An 18,990-nucleotide genomic window follows, 5' to 3' on the forward strand; every position below is an offset into this window, starting at 1 on the left:
GATTCAGCTGGAGAGGCATTTAGAGCTAGAGTATTGATTAGCGTTTGCTTGTTTCTGCACAATTGATTGTGGACTGCAGTTAAGTCTTCTTTTTCTGAAGCACTCAGTTTTTATTCTGTATGATGTTAGGATTTGGATACTAATAATTGTGAGATAATGATTATTTTGCTATGTCTGTATCAAACACATATAGCATTTGCAAGGCAAATAATTTTCCATTTTGTCATGTTTATTGTTCTTAAAGGGGATGAGATTATTTTGTTATTTAATTTCATTCAGTTTGCTTGGCTTAATTTTTTTATTTTTAGAAACATCTGTATTAAAAGTGGTTGTTCATTAAAAGTGATTGCAAAGACCTGTGCTGGCGTCGGGTCAAAATTAAATAAAAAGCCTTTGGTGAGGTTGTAAATCGGTTCTGCAACACAGAATTGAATGTGTCACTTGCTATTCATGTAAAACATAATGAGTGAACAGTGAACCATTTTTTGGTATGATCTCAGAAGTTATGTTAGAAGTGGGGAAAAAAAGCTGGTTAAAGAACATGATAAATTATTTCTGGTAGTCTCATGAAATATTGTGTAAAAAAACCCCAAAACCTGTGCTTCAGTACTGATACTTCTATACATAATACAGCAAGGGGAGATATTTAAGCTGCTCTCAGATGCACAGTTGATTGTGTTGCAGTTCCAGTAAGTGGTGTCTGTTGGATTAACCTGAATGTGATATTTTTCATTGGCAGATAATTGTGATGATCAGCTGGTGTCTGCTTTGCCTCAGTCATCATTCAGTAGTTCATCAGAGCTGTCTAGCAGTCACAGCCCTGGCTTTGCAAGGCTTAATCGAAGAGAAGGTGAGTGAATTTTATTGGTCAGTTGTTAATTCTGGGTTGAAATGAAAACAGTTTAGATATTCAAGAGCATATGTTACTGTTTCAAATAATTTTTGTCCAGTATTTGTATGCCAGCCATGAACAACAGTGTAGTCTCAGCACAAGGAAACTGGAATCTCAACTTCCCACCATACTGTCTGACAGCATGAGGACTCAGTGGCTGGGGCAGTTCTGTGGGCTTATTCAAGAGGCAGCATCTAAGGATACTAACTTCTGCTTAATTTTTACCAATGAGGAATCTGATGAATAAATGGTTTCAAAGGTGCTTCCCTTGGAAACTTCCCTGAAATATTGTGTCTTAGGTCAAAATTTAGTCTTAATAATTCAGCCACAATATTAATGGTGGTTACTTAGAGACATTCAAATGCATCTAATTTTCCTCATGTAGTCTATTGTTGTATTTTGCATTAATTTATTTAATTGAGAAGTATCTAAAATAAATCTTGTGAGTATTTTGTTGTTCCAAAATAATTCCTGTCATTGAACCTTCACAATTTCCTGGAATATTTGCTATGTCTGATAGATAGAAACACTATAGTGAAGAAGAAATGTCCCAATCTATTTTATTAACGTAGTGTAGAGATTTGATAAGCATCAGCTTCTGTTTTTAATGAAGTTGTGATATCAGTGGAAATTATATATCCTGGAAGAGCTTCCCTTAGTTTGAAGCAATATATGCTCTTAGAATTTTAAGTAAGACATGTATTATTATCACAGTTATCATCTTCATATTGGTCTTCCCTAAAAATGTTATTTTGAAAGCTGCTTCCATTTGGCCTTCTTCATGTGCTATGCAGTTGTTTGTGCCATATTGAAGTGCATTTTTTAGATTTATAATTTCCTTTGCTTTGCCTTGTACTGTATGCACACATTAGGAATGCTTATAACCTTACATCTGGTATCATTTGAACTCATGTAGATACTAAACAGCAGGTAGCCTAATTAGAAGATTGTGACTGTCTACCTTCTCATTTTTTGTACCTCAGGTTCACAGTACTCAACAGAGTACAGGTTTGAATGTCTTATTAATTTGTCATTGTTTAATAATATGACCAGATTGTTTAGCTAGATGCTGTTTAGTTCATGGAGACGTAATTTTATGGAACGGTGTAGATGAGGTGAGATGAAAATTTCTTCAGCCTCCAGTAAATTATTCTTAATTAAATTAGTTTTAGCTTACATTTTATTCTTTATTTTTTCAGTGTGAGTAAAGACGCAGTACTTGTTATGGAACCAGGAATACATTTTCTACATTGAATTTGTGTTGAACACTTTTCTGTGAATTTCCCCTGCAAAACCAGATTGTATTTGCATGTGTATATACGTGAAAGTTTTATTTAGGTGGAAGAAAGCTAGTCATTATACATACATGGTTGTAAACACAATAAATGATTGCTAAACCATACAGACTGGAAAAAAAAATTGTTACTAGGAAAATTTGAGTGCTGTCAGTGATTTTATGGAAGCAATGAACAAATCATTAGAGTTTTAAAAGAAATTGTGTGATAACTGAAAGTTGGTTTGCCTTTAATAAAGATCATTCTGTACTTTGAATAAAAGCAACATTTTTTTCAGCCAAAGTTAGAGATTGGGAGAAATGGTGACCTCCTAACACTAATTTAGAACAAGCGGATTGTGGTTCCACTAGAATAATCTACTTGGTTCTTAAAATGCCAAAATTAGGGAAAATACATTTTAAACAGAAAAAAGTTGAGCATTTTTACACAAATTACACGGGAATCAAAGTGTTGTCCTTCATCAGTAAATAAATAAACTAAAGATGCATATGCGCCTATACCATTTCAGTTGGCAATGGTAACTTAAAAAATAGCAGGAAATTTATCAGAAAAATAGGAAGTTGCACTGAAATCTTTAACCATGTAGATTCGTGTTTGTTTAATGTAGAAAATCAATAGGAAAAGTTAAAGGGATTGAGGAGAGAAAACTGTAGCCTAAAAAATAAAAGCACAATATGTACATTATATGAAGACACAGTAAAAATGAAAACTGCAGAATGATTAGTAAAACTGCTAACTGAGAATGTTTCTGCTTTCTCTCTGTAAAGCAAAAATATAATGTGGTTGAATTCCTTGATAAGAAAAAAAAAATTTCCAGTCCATTAGAAGTTAGGGAAAGTGATAACATCCAGGAATAACTCAATAAATGTTCTTTAGAGTTTTAATTATTACTTGTTCATTGACTCCATGAAGTTTTCAGATACTCAGTACTCAAGAACAGTTAATGGTTACTCCTGCTAACTTCTAAAGTAGTTACTGTGTGTCAGCTTTGCTTGCAAAAATGGAAAATTAGGTAAAAAAATTGAGTAACAAGAACTAAGTTAAAAAACCCCAAACACTAATAGCAGTTCAATATTTTTAAAAGGAAAATAAAATTTTTAAACCCCTGATTTAATTATTTGAAGCTAGCAGACATAAAATGCAGGGATTTAATGTAAGTAGAGTTTGAATTTTGGCCTAATGTGTGAATTTTTAATTTTAAATAATAGCACCATATCAATGCAGTCCAAATTAAATGTATTAAGATTTAGCTGCTGGACCTCACAATGCATTTATCACTACTGTATAAAGGTGTTTTCACAGAATTTCAAAGAAAGCTCTAGGTACAATTTTGTTCAAATTTTGTTGATTATATGGAAGTAAGCGCATATAATTTTTGATGAAATGCATAATGACACAAAAATTGGTGAAATAGTGAATAATCATGGCAAAGCAATTATGAAGAGATATGGAAATCAATATACCTAGTAAAAGAAGCACTTCATCAATGTGAGTTATAAAGTATTTAGAGAAAAGAGCTGAAGTCATACTTATCAAATAGGAACTGTATTCTACAAAGCTGCAACTGAGATTAAACTGGGAATTGAACTAAATTGGTAACTCTCTTTAGCTTCTTCTCTAGCAAAAAAAACCCAAAAAACCCAAACAAAAAACTAAACCAAACCAAACAAAAAAATCAAAAGAAAACAGAAACAACAACAACAACAACAAACCCAAACCAAATGAATTTCTGCATAAGCAAACAGAAGAAAAGTAGTTCTTATTTTATATATACTCTATACTTTACCACTGAGCTGTGTATTAAAATTCTGGATCCTGAAAGTCTGATTGAAGTTCTAGGCTGTTTTCCTATGCCAGTGGGAATAGGCAACACAAAAAAATGTTCAGAGGAGGTGCTCTTGTTTTACATATCTATCTAGTAAATGAAACAAAAAGGGGAAAATAACATAGGTAAAGTGCACCTGAGGCAAAATGAGGCATCCCAAAAGAAGGGAAAAAGTAGCCAGCATTCAGAGCATGCCTGCCTGGGATGGTGATAGGAATTTAGATACCATTACCTAACAAGGACCATCAAGGATGTGTTTCTGTGTACTCATTGCCAATAATTTACATGATGAGTAGTCAGTTGACTTCTGGCACTTCAGAGGGTTTTATCTATTTGCAAATTCTTGATGCATTATCTCTCAAACCACAATCTGTGAAAAAGCCCTTTACCACAAGGAGAGGAGGTTGTGTCATTGTTTCGCTCAGCATTTTTTGGTTTTGTCTGCAGTGGGCTGCCAAGCTGGTTGTACTTACTCTGTAATTCACCATTCCAACACCCTTGGGAAAGATACATTAATTGCACCAGGAATCACCACACCATGAGCCTTTAGACCCAAAAACACAGGCCTTATTTTGAATTAATGAACTTCAGAATCCTTGCAAGAAAAAAATTCAGAAGAGTGTTATTCCACAAGAGTGAACATACCATTGGAATGCCTTAATATTTGGACAGCTAGATAAACTTGATAAGGATTTGGCTGTGATTATCTTGCCCCATATTCACACACAATTAATTGACCAAAATATTACAGAAGAAAATTGAATATAGAAGTTGTTAAGTAGCCAAAAAAACTGGCTTACAGCTTTCTCTTTCCATGAAGTAGGAGGAAAACCATTTATTTTAATTATGCTGTCAGTTTACCCTGCCAGTTTTTTAAAAGCAGCCTGAAATTTTGAATGCCTTAACAGCTACCCAGTCTATTTATTTTTTTCCTACTGGTGTATATATGGAACTTTTTTGTCTTTTTCATTACCTTTACCTTACTATTACACTGAATATCCTGCACATTATTGCATTCTTTTTGTTACAAAGAATATTTAAGGGGTAGTGTGTTCAGTATGGTACTGTAAACTCCATATTTATTTTTCTTTTTATAGAACAGTATACTTTAATCACTTTTTGAGAGCTCACACTACGTAGGTCCAAATGGATAAATGAATTCTAGCAATCAGTAGTTAAAGAAAATATCAAGTCAAGAGTTAAAGGAAAAAACATTTCTTACAATATAAGAAAGCCTATTTTCATCAGCTTTTATAAGAAGCAGTTTAACTTTCATAATATAATGCTAACAATTAGAATAAAATGGCATACAAACTAAAACACTTAATTACAGCTAGGATTGTATGCTGCCAAAGGATAATTAGTAAAAGCTTACCCCCTCCATTTCAGTAGTATAAAAATAAAATCCATTAAAGCTGATACTTTACTTTAATACAAGGAATTAAAAAAGGAAACTAGAACAACAACAACAACAAAAAGGTTTTATCATTTTTTTTTAATAAATTACCATCAAATCTAAGTTGAACCATCTAACATCATGACATATTTTTGACCTACCTGCATTTAATATATGTATGTTATGTTAGGAAAAAGGCAGAAATAACAGTCTCAATCTTTTTTTTTTTTTTTTTTAAATAAGCACTTCTATGGTGATTTCTCTATAAAGGATCAAGTGATATACTGGTGTCAAGTGAAAGTTCAGGACCATGCAGTTTCTGAGGAAGAAATCAATTTGGTTTTCTTTGGTTCGTTTCTTTCCTGTAGCTCTTACAATAATTATATATTTCAGTGAGAACATTACCTTGGATCTCTCAGCATATTAATTACAAAATTGTTTTTAATACCATTATAGAGCTTCACTTTTTCTGCAGAAAATGTTTTTAGTAGGCGTATTAGACACCTTAAAAATTATATGGGCACATAGGAAAGTTGTGTACGATGTTCCACATGCATATGTTGCATATACACAATTTTAAAAAATTTTCAGGAGTAGTCAGACTTATTAAAGGTAGAATTTGAAGCAGTCTATTATTGTATTAATGTCAAAATTTGAATTCATGCTGCTTTTGTTTTGCTGCATCTTCTGTTAATATGTGTATATGGTGTGATTCTGATACTGCAAAAGAATGTAGGAGTGAGAAACAAAGTGAAAAAAATGAAAAAGAAAGAAAGAAACAAAGAATTAAATTACTCTTAGCTAGAGTGAGTAAATAAGATCAAAGATTCACTAATATTTTAAATATGTACAGCCCATTGTGCTTTCATGAACATTTATGAGGAGTTAGAAGTATTATTTGTACAGTTATTTCAAGAAACCTAATTCCAGCCTTGTCATCAAAATTCATTCAAGCATAACAAAGCATAACAATAGGTTTCAACCAGCTATTTCGTGTGTTTCATCATTGGAATAGCAAAAACCATGGTGAAATCCACTGAGGAATTAAAAAAAAAGGTAAAAAAATGGTAATAAGGGTGCTTCATGGTTGGAATTATTTGGGGCTCTTTTTCTACCTGATATATAGCAATGGGGATAGAAAAAATAAGAATAATGGTTTTGCAAAAAATTGTGTTAAACTACAGTATTCAAATAATCTTACAAGCAACCTCGATGAACAGGCTTCAGAACAAGATCAAATAAAAATTTACTTCAAAAGTGATGTTTGCTACAACTTATGGCTACTATTCTTTCTGTTAATAGAATAAAGAAAAAAAATCTGGTTATAACTATTTTGTTTTTCTGGGTTTGGATAGTTCTAAATAATGTACTCTTGAAATCTCAGATAAAGACTGAATTTTATCCAAAATTTGAATCATTATTATATCTTTTAAAGAGTCAGAATTTGACTCCCAGGATTGCTTTGCAGTATCAAAGAATTTAAGATCATGCCTCCTTTATTTTGAGGGATGGAAAAATAGATCATAAGTGATGATGCATCTTGTTTTCTTAATTTTTTTCTTGTGTATTTGGCCCAAGGGTAAAGGAGTTTAAAATATATTTTGCTAAAAAGACCTTAAAAGCACAAGTTGCTGGATGGGATAAAAAACAGATTTTCAAAAATTTCTGAAATTAAAAAATGTACAAGATTTTCTGTTTCATATAAATAAGGACTAATTTCAGCAGTAGTATAAAATATTGCTGTGTGTCATAAATTCCAATTTTTAGAGAGTTATGAAAATTTAAATTTTTAAGGAGAATGCTATAAAAATGTAAAACATTCTTCCTGCCACACCCCTACAAAAAGTTCTGAGACTTTACTTGCAGAAGGGATCTGTCTTTTGACATCTCATTTATAACAGTTTTCCTTAGCTTCTTAAGGACCAACTTTCTGGCATAGAAGACACGGGTCTTTTCCCTTTCATCATCCTGCTCATACTGCTGTGTTAGTGCAGCCAACTAGACTGGCTGAGTAGAGAATTCAGGATTCCTAGACTAATCTTGAAGCTTTACAAAATGGTGTTATTCTAATGAATATCCTAGTCACTTTTTCCCTCAGTATCATATAGGCGGATAATTCACAAAAATATTGTCATAATCTTTATGAAACTATGTTAGATATAAATATTATATTATAATCCACATCTTTAAGTGTCTCAGAGATACAGAAAATCATGAACTAAGCCACTTCAGATAAGAGATAAGAGCTGAAAGTACATCAGGCACTCCTGAAACGTGTCTTCAGAAAGTATCAGACTCATAATTAGTTGCCTAATGTATAAAAAAGAACTTTCTGGTGAAAAGTGACTTCAACTTGTCTCAGCTTTTTGATTTCTATCTGTTAATAAAATTTTATTTTTAAAGATAGATGTAATAATAAAGAGTAAGTGAAACACACAGATCTATTAGATAATGGCACTATGTATGCAAAATGAAATTTTGCATATGTAATACCATTTTCATTCAACATTTTTAAATTTTCTGCTACAAACTGGTCCTGCTCTGGACTTTAAAATGAAATTAGCAATGAATTTCACTTGAAATTCATAATATTCAATGAATATTTAGCTGTTTTGAATAAATTTCATTGCTCTTGGGGCCAGATGAAAAACAGCAGTCTTTGTCTAGCAGTCTTGTATCCCTCCTTTTTTTTCCAAAACAGGAATAATTTATGTTCCAGAAGAATAATTTTCAATTATTACCTGTTACATATAAACAGTTAGATAAATTAGTTCTAGGTCATGAAAATTAGTGTAAAATAAACCAAATATATACTTGTTGCTCTATTTTCTTCAGATTTTCAGTGAACAATTAAGTCTATCCATCGTTCTGCAATAAATTTCCCTGTTGCAGTACCTCAATTGATAACCAGGGAGGCTGTAAAACATTATTTTGATGTAGATAGTTGAATGAGGGTTTAACAAAAGTTAACAAAAAGACTCTACCAAGAAGAATATAACAATGTACTAACATCTTTATCCATGTTGGAATTAATTCCAGTCATTGCTCCTGGTATAAATATCACACAAAACTACGATGGTGCAACTTTGGCCGTGTGAGCATGCAAGACAACTTTGTGTACTTGACTTAATGATTTCTTTCACTCTTAATGGATTTGCTTCCATAACTCCTCCCAATGGCATAAAGCAATAGAAAAAAATAAAATAACTATATCTGCGGTATTTTTATGTACAAATAGAAGTGATAATGTACTTTTAGGGTTTTGTTTTTTTTTGTTTTGATTTATTTCTTGGTGTGATGATCAGTAGTGAGGTACAGTGGGCAGAACTGATTTGGATGAAGTCAATTTTTGATGAAGAAATTTTTATAAGTATTTCTGTGAGTATCTTTAAGTTCCATATGGAAGTACCCCTATTTGGAGACTTTTTTTCCCTGCCTCATTGTTTCCTTTGTTATTATTTATCAAAATTAAGAATTCTGTCATAAGTTTATTAACACACATTTTAATTTATATGTTAACACCATTAAAGAATCAATAGATTAAATATTTAGAAAAAAAAATTATCATTTGCAGGATTGAAAATATTTCTATTAGTAATTTTCTACAGTTAAATAATTTATGAACTTATGGAATCCTCCAAAAAGCATTCACCTGTGAGTTGTAAAATTTCCATTAATATGGCATGCCAGCTCCTTTGTATGATTTTATAGTTTTCTTCCATTTTAAATATCAGTGACCTAAGTTACAGTGTCATGAAGATTCTAGAATTTAAATAATTTCTTTAATGTTCTTTCTCTTGTTGTGGTCTCTTCCTAGTGTCACAATGGTAATTGTAGATTATGGCTTACAAACTATGTTAAATGAAACTAAAAGGTCATCAGTAAATTAAGCTGCTCCGTCTTTAGTATCTTGGGGATTAAAAAATTATCGTCCTTTATATAGCATGTGAACTTATCTAGACTACAGACACTGTTGCTGTTTTTTTGTCTTAAGAATAGCATTACACGTTTTGTCAATCTCTGGTGAGTTGCTTATGAGATTGTTTGGTTTTGGGTAGGAGCTTCTCCATTTTATGCAGTCTACATTTTTGATTAGATGTACATTGTAGATTGTACATCTACAATACATTTCATTCTACATATTAATATGGTTTTCATTCTTTGTTTGAGAACTGTTATGGTTTGAAAGACAGGTGTTTGCTAAGGAAAGCAGGAGCTTCCCTTTGGACTGAAAAAAAAATGTGATTCTTATTATTATTATAATTTTGGAATTAAGAGAGCTCTCAGGCAAAGATATGTGGGTAGGAATAACAGTTCTTTACTAGTATATCTAACAAGACAAACAAGAACAACAACAGCTATGAAATTACCCACAAACAGAACAGTAACTCAGTCCCAGTGTTTTTTGGCTGCAGGCACCTTTTCCCTGAGCTGCAGTTCCCGGTGCTGGGGGCAGGCGGGTCCCACAGAGCCACAGGAGGGCTAGGGGTAATGGCAACGCTGTCCCAGGGGGAGAGAGAGATGGAGAGAGAGCCCTCTGCTCACGGTGTGGGTCCTGGTGCTCAGCAGAGTGCTGGATGGTGGCAGGTTACAGCGAGAAGGCAGCAGGGCAGGGTCTGATAGTGGTTTCCTGACGCTGGGATGGCAGGGATGGGACACCGGCGGCGATCGTCCTTCTCGTCCAAACTCCGCGGGGGAAATGGGCCGAGGCCCAGCCTTCTGCTTCCTCTTCTGGCTGTTTGAATCTTGCAGGGCTTCCCTCTTCCCTCCCGTCCCCTCCCCCTTGTCACCAGGGCCCAGTCAACAGGTATCTTAGCATGACAATGGGGAAAATTCCACAGAGGGAAAAAGGGAAAGAACCAACCCCCAACATTATCCACCCCGAATTTTCCCCTACCATCATGCCAAATCAAATTAAAATCTTCAAATTATAGACATCCATACAGTTACAGGTACAGGCACAGTATCGTAGGTAGTTCACCCTAAAACAAGGTCTCCTTGGGGTATGCATTGGGTCTTTCCATCCCTTTGCATGATCCACCAGGTAGAACCTGACCCTTGAGCAAAAACCACCCCATGAATTGGATTGTCTTTGCTGGAGGCAGGGTTCACCCAAACAGTTTTTCCTAGCATACCTCTCATATGCACCACTGGAACCTTGTCCCCATCTGGTGTTCTCAAGGGCTCAGACTGGGCAGGGCCTGCTCAATTAGTGGAACCTCGGGTGTTCACTAACCATGTGGCCTTTGGTAGATTAATCTCCCAGTTTTTGAAAGTCCCCCCACCCAGTGCCTTCAAGGTGGTTTTAAGCAGCCCATTGCACAGTTCCACTTTCCCAGCCGCTGGTGCGTGATAAGGAATGTGGTACACCCACTCGATGCCGTGTTCTCTGGCCCAGGTATTTATGAGGCTGTTCTTGAAATGAGTCCCATTGTCTGAATCAATTCTCTCAGGGGTACCATGTCTCCAAAGGACTTGTTTTTCCAGGCCCAGGATGGTGTTGCGGGCAGTGGCATGAGGCACAGGGTAGGTCTCCAACCATCCAGTGGTGGCTTCCACCATGGTCAGCACGTAGCGCTTGCCTTGGCGTGTCTGAGGCAGTGTGATGTAGTCAATCTGCCAGGCCTCCCCATACTTATATTTGGACCACCGCCCCCCATACCAGAGGGGCTTCACTCGCTTGGCTTGCTTGATGGCAGCACACGTCTCACAGTCATGGATAACCTGGGAAATACTGTCCATGGTGAGATCCACCCCTCGGTCTCGTGCCCACTTATAGGTAGCATCTCTGCCTTGGTGACCTGAGGCATCGTGGGCCCATCGAGCCAGGAACAATTCTCCCTTGTGTTGCCAGTCTAAGTCTATCTGTGACACCTCTATCCTTGCAGCCTGATCTACTTGATCATTGTGTTGGTGCTCCTCATTAGCCCGACTCTTGGGCACATGGGCATCTACATGACGGACCTTTACGGGTAGCTTCTCTACCTGAGTGGCAATGTCTTTCCACTCATCAGCAGCCCAGATTGGTTTTCCCCTACGTTGCCAGTTAGCTTTTTTCCATCTTTCCAGCCAGCCCCACAGAGCATTGGCTACCATCCATGAATCAGTGTAAAGGTAAAGCTTTGGCCACTTTTCTCTTTCAGCAATGTCCAGGGCCAGCTGAACGGCTTTGAGTTCAGCAAGTTGACTTGATCCACCTTCTCCTTCAGTACCTTGTGCAACCTGTCATGTGGGGCTCCATACAGCTGCTTTCCACTTCCGGTCCATCCCCATGATGGGACAGGAACCGTCAGTGAAAAGAGCGTAGCGAGTTTCATCTGCTGGCAGTTGGTTGTATGGTGGGGCTTCATCAGCCCGGGTCACTTGTTCTTGCTCCTCTTCATCGGCAAGACCAAAATTTTCACCTTCTGGCCAGTTTGTAATTATTTCCAAAATCCCAGGGCGATTTGGGTTTCCGATATGGGCGCGCTGTGTGATGAGGGCAATCCACTTGCTCCATGTGGCATCAGTGGCATGGTGGGTAGAGGGGACCTTCCCTTTAAACATCCACCCCAGCACTGGTAGTCAGGGTGCCAGGAGGAGCTGTGCTTCTGTGCCAATCACCTGTGAGGCAGCTTGAACTCCTTCATAAGCAGCCAAGATCTCCTTCTCTGTTGGGGTGTAGTTGGCTTCAGACCCTCTGTAACTTCGGCTCCAGAATCCCAGAGGTCGGCCTCGGGTCTCACCAGGTACCTTCTGCCAAAGGCTCCAGGACAAGCCCTTTTTCCCGGCTGCAGAGTAGAGCACATTCTTCACCTCTCGTCCCCTCCTGACTGGGCCGAGGGCTACAGCATGAGCAATCTCCTGCTTGATCTGGGCAAAGGCTTGCTGCTGCTCATGGCCCCAGTGGAATTCGTTCTTCTTCCGGGTGGCCAGGTAGAGAGGTCTCACGATCTGGCTGTACTCAGGAATGTGCATTCTCCAAAAGCCTATGGCACCTAGGAAAGCTTGTGTTTCCTACTTGTTGGTTGGTGGAGACATCGCTGTGATCTTATTGATGACCTCAGTGGGGATTTGGCGCCGCCCGTCTTGCCACTTTACTCCCAGGAACTGGATCTCTCGGGCAGGACCTTTGACTTTGCTCCTCTTGATGCCAAAACCGGCTCCCAGCAGAATCTGGATGATCTCTTCTCCTTTCTCAAATACTTCCATTGCCGTGTTCCCCCACACAATGATGTCATCAATGTATTGCAGATGTTCTGGAGCTTCACCCTTTTCCAATGCAGTCTGGATCAGTCCATGGCAGATGGTGGGGCTGTGTTTCCACCACTGGGGCAGTCGGTTCCAGGTGTACTACATGGCTCTCCAGGTGAAAACAAACTGAGGCCTGCACTCTGCTGCTAGAGGAATGGAGAAAAATGCATTGGCAATGTCAATGGTGGCGTACCACTTTGCTGCCTTGGACTCCAGCTCGTACTGGAGTTCCAGCATGTCCGGCACGGCAGCGCTCAGCGGTGGAGTCACTTCATTCAATGCACGATAGTCCACAGTCAATCTCCATTCTCCATCAGACTTGCGCACAGGCCAGATGGGGCTGTTGAAGGGTGAGTGGGTTTTGCTGACCACCCCTTGGCCCTCCAGCTCACGGATCATCTTGTGGATGGGGATCACGGCATCTCGATTTGTCCTGTACTGCCGGTGGTGCACTGTGGAGGTGGCAATTGGCACTTGCTGCTCCTTCACCTTCAGGAGTCCCACTGCAGATGGGTTCTCTGACAGTCCAAGCAAGGTGTTCAATTGCTTAATGTTTTCTGCCTCTACAGCAGCTATTCCAAAAGCCCACCTGAGTCCCTTTGGGTCTTTGGAATAGCCATTCCTGAGGAAGTCTATGCCTAGAATACACGGTGTCTCTGGGCCAGTCACAATTGGATGCTTCTGCCACTCCTTCCCAGTCAGGCTCACCTCAGCCTCCAGCAAAGTCAATTCCTGTGATCCCCCTGTCACCCCAGCAATAGAAACAGGTTCTTCCCCCACATGTTCTGATGGTATTAGGGTGACCTGTGAACCAGTATCAAGTAATTCCCTATGTTTTTGTGGCTCTGATGTGCCAGGCCATTGGATCCACACCATCCAAAAGACCTGGTTATCCCGTGCCTCTCCCTGGCTAGAGGCAGGGCCCCTCTAGCACTGGTTATTATTTCCTTCCTGGGCATACATGTTGGAGGTTCCCTCAAGGGGATCTGACAAATCATCCTCCCTTTTGTAATAATCTTGGTTATGGGAAGTTGAGGCTACCTTCACTTTAGTGGAGCTCCCTTGGTTAGTGTTTCCCTCCCTGAGTTGACGCACCCGCGCTGCCAGGGCAGAAGTGGGTTTCCCATCCCACCTCCTCATGTCTTCCCCATGGTCACGCAGAAAGAACCACAGGTCAGCTCATGGGGTGTATCCTCTCTATCCCTAGCTGAGGGGCGTTGGGCTCTAACTCTGGGATCTGTGACTCGCACTGGTGCTGCATTGACCTTCCTCATCTCCTCCCTCACCCCTCTTATCTCCTCCTTGAACTCCTCTCTGAGTTCCCTAATCACAGCAGAGACATGAGCCTGCATTGGGCCATTCATTATACTCTCAAAATTCCTGAGCCTATTGGCAACAGAACCCACTGTCTCATGGTTGGTGTCAGCATTAATGGCTGCAATGAATGTGGTGTATTGAGATGGCCCCAGGTGTGCCAGATTCCACAACATCTGCCCTGTGCACCTGACCTTGTTGGGGTCATTGTCATGTTGTCCACCCCTCCCAAAGAGTATCTCCAGTACTGCCACTTCTCTCAGCTGTTGGATCCCCTCCTCAGCGGTCTTCCAGCACATTCTATGGTGGTGCTCCTGCATTCTCTCTCTATGGACAAACCTCTCTCTTACACTCATTAAAAGCCGCTCCCAGAGGGAAAGGGGGCCTCGTTCCCTTACGAATATGTGATCCACACCTGAGTCCTGAGTCATGGGTCCCAAATTCCTTGCCTCAGTACCATCCAGCTGCACACCTGTACCCACAAGGTCCCAGACCTGCAGTAACCACGTTGTAAAAGCCTCACGGCCCCTTCGTACAACATCTTTACGCAGATTACGGAGACTCTCATATGACAGGGACTCTGTGACGATCTCAAACTCTGGCTCCCCTGCTGGTTGTGAGGGCCCTGCTTTCTGATCCTTATTATCCAGGTGCTTTGATTTCACCTTAGACTTTCTAGTTTCCACAGGGGCAACTACTGCTGGCTGTGAGTGCCCTTGCAGTTCAGCTGGAACCTGGAGAGATGTAACATCTGTGGGTTCCACTGCTGCACCATCAGGTTCTCCCTCTTTAAGGCAGGGGGGAGAGTTTCTCAAGAGCTGGGGAAAGGTACTCCTTCAGCATCTGGCCCATTTCCTTCACTAGAAACCCCACCCACTCTGGATGGTTCCTTTCTGAGGTGAGCTCTGCGGCAGAATCAGGCTCAGGGGCAACATCCTTAACCTCTGGGGCAGAATCCTTAGTCTCTGGGGCAGAGCCAGTCTCTGGGCCAGAATCCCTATTTCTTGGGGGACGTATCAGGGCTGTCATCCAAGTCAATCTCCCCTCATCTCGGAATGTTAAATAGAACAGGTTTACAAGGCCTATTAGCAATGTCAGCCACTGTATGATATCATTACTGCTTAGAAGAGATTTGAACCCCTCAAAAGCTGGTGGAGCAGACCCAAAAAAACTGTGTAAGGGGCTGGGACAAAATTTTTCCAGGTGTCATATCCTCACAGTATGTACCATTATTAAAGTAGCCCCAAAAACATACAGTTAGAGTGTGATAGCTCTGATAGCTCCGAATCCATGTGCCCACCTTCAGAGGAAGCTAAAAATCCATGAATTTCTCACATTATCAACCCACAAAATGACCTGGATAATAGTTACAGCAGCCTGAGTTATAGGACCCATGTTCAAGTAAGGGATTGCAAATGGGAGAGATAAAGCTGTGGCCACATGGAGCCCAAAGCACGGTAAGCTGGACAACATGATGCCACCTAACACAAAACTGAGGTAACTCAAGAACTGTTATTCCTTTTTCACCCTTTTCCCTCAATGCCCTCGGGCCCCACGTTGGGTGGCCATAATCTGTTCTGGTTTGAAAGACAGGTGTTTGCTAAGGAAAGCAGGAGCTTCCCTTTGGACTGAAAAAAAAATGTGATTCTTATTATTATTATAATTTTGGAATTAAGAGAGCTCTCAGGCAAAGATATGGGGATAGGAATAACAGTTCTTTACTAGTATATCTAACACGACAAACAAGAACAACAACAGCTATGAAATTACCCACAAACAGAACAGTAACTCAGTCCCAGTGTTTTTTGGCTGCAGGCACCTTTTCCCTGAGCTGCAGTTCCCGGTGCTGGGGGCAGGCAGGTCCCGCAGAGCTGCAGGAGGGCTGGGGGTAATGGCAACGCTGTCCCAGGGGGAGAGAGAGATGGAGAGAGAGCCCTCTGCTCACGGTGTGGGTCCTGGTGCTCAGCAGAGTGCTGGATGGTGGCAGGTTACAGCGAGAAGGCAGCAGGGCAGGGTCTGACAGCAGTGAGGATGGTCCCCGATGCTGGTCCCTTCTCCTCCGAACTCCGTGGGGGAAATGGGCCGAGGCCCAGCCTTCTGCTTCCTCTTCTGGCTGTTTGAATCTCGCGGGGTTTCACTCTTCCCTCCCGTCCCCTCCCCCTTGTCACCAGGGCCCAGTCAACAGGTATCTTAGCATGACAATGGGGAAAATTCCACAGAGGGAAAAGGGAAAGAACCAACCCCCTACAAGAACTGAAATACAGTTATGCCTTATTCTCCTCGTGGCTGTGTCTAGAATGAAAATGAAGGGTAGCCTACTTTTTTATGCACATGTGTCAGTTCAGACTTTTTTAACAGGTGATTTGGATATTTTATTTTCCAGTGTCTTAACATGCCCGAATTGCAGGTATGCAGGGATAGTCACTGCAAAAGTCAGATCTGCAAATAATCTGAGGTCAGCAACTGAGTGTCTGTAATGAATTTATATCATTTATAATTTATACCTTCTGGCTGAGGTATTCTCTAATCCTTCAGGAGAGAATTAACTTGAATAGAAACGGTGCTGCTATCAGGTACTTGTGTATCCATTAACTCTATGGTAGCTGTCTGCCTGAAGCATGCATGGATTGCAGGATGTCACTCATAGATTGCTCCCTGTACCATTTGCATGACATTAAGTGGTCATTGATAAATAGTATGACCTGCAAAGGAACAGAAAAAAAAAAATTGCAATTCATGGTAATTCTACATTGCTATGAGTATATTTCACAAACTCATCACCACAAAGCAAATTTTCCCCGATTTGATTCAGAAAGATAAGCAAAGAGAAATATAACCTTAAATATTGAGGAAGTAGGTTTAAAGGAAAAACTAAAATAAAAACCCGAAGTAAAATCCAAATTATTAGATTGTAGCCTACATTAAAAAATAATATTTTAGTAAGGTAATTTATTGCACTCAAAACTAATTATTACTTCTCAAAATATTATAATGAACCTCAAAGTTCAATAGAGATCTTCAAGACTTAACTAAGATTTGAATTCCAAAACAGAATTTTGAGTCCATTACCTGGGAATTTTGTGAAAAAAAACAATTATTTAAGAAAAAGCCATGGGAAACTAAATGTCCAGGAAAATGAAAGGACTTAGTTAATATCATTTTTATCTTTGCTAGGCTAGTATTTTACTGCACTGTTCAACTTAAAAAAACCCAAAAAAACCCAAAAAAACCAAAAAACCAAAACAAAACAACTCTGAAGACTGAAAGAGCATGTTTTGCTTAATAGGGGCCATGAATGATGGGTAATATACTTTTCCCATTTAGTCATAGGGTTACTTTTTGTTGATAAGTTGAAATGATCTCTTAAAACTGCTCAAATGTAACTAAATAGATGCATTACTGAATATCTTGCATGAGCAGGGTACTACATGTGTAGCTAATACAATTTTGAAATGCAGATGGCATTTTAAGTACATAATTAGAGTCATTGATCAGGCATCGATTTAAAAATATACTCAACTGAGATCTCCAGTGTTGCAAACTGCAAGAAGAGAAATGCAAAGGTGGAATTTTAATGTAGATACAATACAGAACAGTTTGTGCTTTTGGCATAATTTCAGAAATAGCTGTTTATTTCAGTAGTACTGTGAAATTTAATTGAAAAATCTGATTTTTTAAAAGCGAGTGTTAGAATAATTTTAATAATTGAATAAAAATATTAAGAAAATATATAAATAGATTCCATCAATTTTTTTTCAGCATTATAGTTTACTTGTGTGAATGACGAGTAAAAGTTGTTCTCATTATTTTTAGATATAAAGCAGCTGAAGTCTTCCTTTAATATTAGATCTTTGAGCTATAGAAAGATTAATGTCTTTCTGATGGAAAATCAAAAATGTCTATTGATTCTAAAGCATAAATTGTCAAGAAAAAAACACTGGCAGGAGCTCACTGATAAATCAGTGTTCAGACAGCCTTGATATTAGACTTCTAACATTTTAAAAGGGATTAAGCTGACTCATGTTGAAGTGCACCTGGTTTCTAAATATAGAATAAAGGGATGAAGTGGGATCTTCACTTTTGCTGTTGTTGAGAGGGATAATAGATTTACATCTGGCAAAAAGAACCCTTTGTTTGTGGTTATTGTGTGTCTTTAATTTTGAAACAGGATGTCTGCAATTTAAGTGCATTTATAAAACCACTGATGTTTTTAATTAAGCTCAAAAATAAACAAACAAAAAAGAACAGACCACAAAATGTGAACTGTAGCCAAGGATATATTAATCCTGAATTCAGAAGCCTAAATATTGTAAAGTGCCTTAAATCAAACAGCATCAGTGTTGATTTGTAATGAGAAAGAACTGAAAAATGCATCTGTTTTTAGAAGATCATTTTTATTTTCTCCTTTTATTCCAGCTCATTTTACACAAAAGGTTTTTAGTAAGATACTCAGTGGACCATTCTCATGTATTTCAATGTATTTTAACAATATTTATATACAAAGGCTTCAAGACATCTTATAAACGTAATTTGATTAATAAACCAAGAGAGTTTAAATAGACATTTTCACTTCATTCATCATAAGAATTCTGGACAGTGCATACAATTTTAATTTGTTAAGTCCTTTTTTATGATATTGTTTTGTCTCTTTAGAACTTCAGTTGTTCTCACAAATAACCACCTTGTGAACTGAATATCCTTTTGGGTTTTTTTTAATATTAAATGTGTGACTGATTACATTGCAAAAGTGAGTACTGCATTCTGAAGTGAACCCTAGTTGGCAAGAGACACCTCTTCCTTTTTAAAAAATAATTGCGCCTGAATATATCTGGAACTAGAAATTATCTTTAATTTCCTTAAAATTTCCTTAAACCTTTACAGTTTTTCAAGGTACAACTATTAGTGGTAAACTATTCTGAATTACTAAAATGTAAGTATTCTGACAGATTTGGAAAGTTTAACTCATCCACACAATTGCATTTTGCTAAGAAGCAAATATTCAGTAGAAATAGGAGCAAAAGCTCTTTGATCATTA

General features: G+C 38.5%; 1 protein-coding gene across 1 annotated transcript in view; it reads left to right on the plus strand.

Moving 5' to 3' along the window:
• The window catches only part of CNTNAP4 (contactin associated protein family member 4), a 209,787-nt gene that overhangs the window by 46,380 nt on the left and 144,417 nt on the right, over positions 1-18,990 (plus strand). The window contains exon 2 of the mRNA XM_062513992.1: positions 740-850. Within this exon, the coding sequence (XP_062369976.1) occupies positions 740-850 (111 nt within the window). The remainder of the gene's footprint in view (positions 1-739; positions 851-18,990) is intronic.

This window comes from Cinclus cinclus, chromosome Z (genome assembly GCF_963662255.1).
Source record: "Cinclus cinclus chromosome Z, bCinCin1.1, whole genome shotgun sequence".
Taxonomy (NCBI): Eukaryota; Metazoa; Chordata; class Aves; order Passeriformes; family Cinclidae; genus Cinclus; species Cinclus cinclus.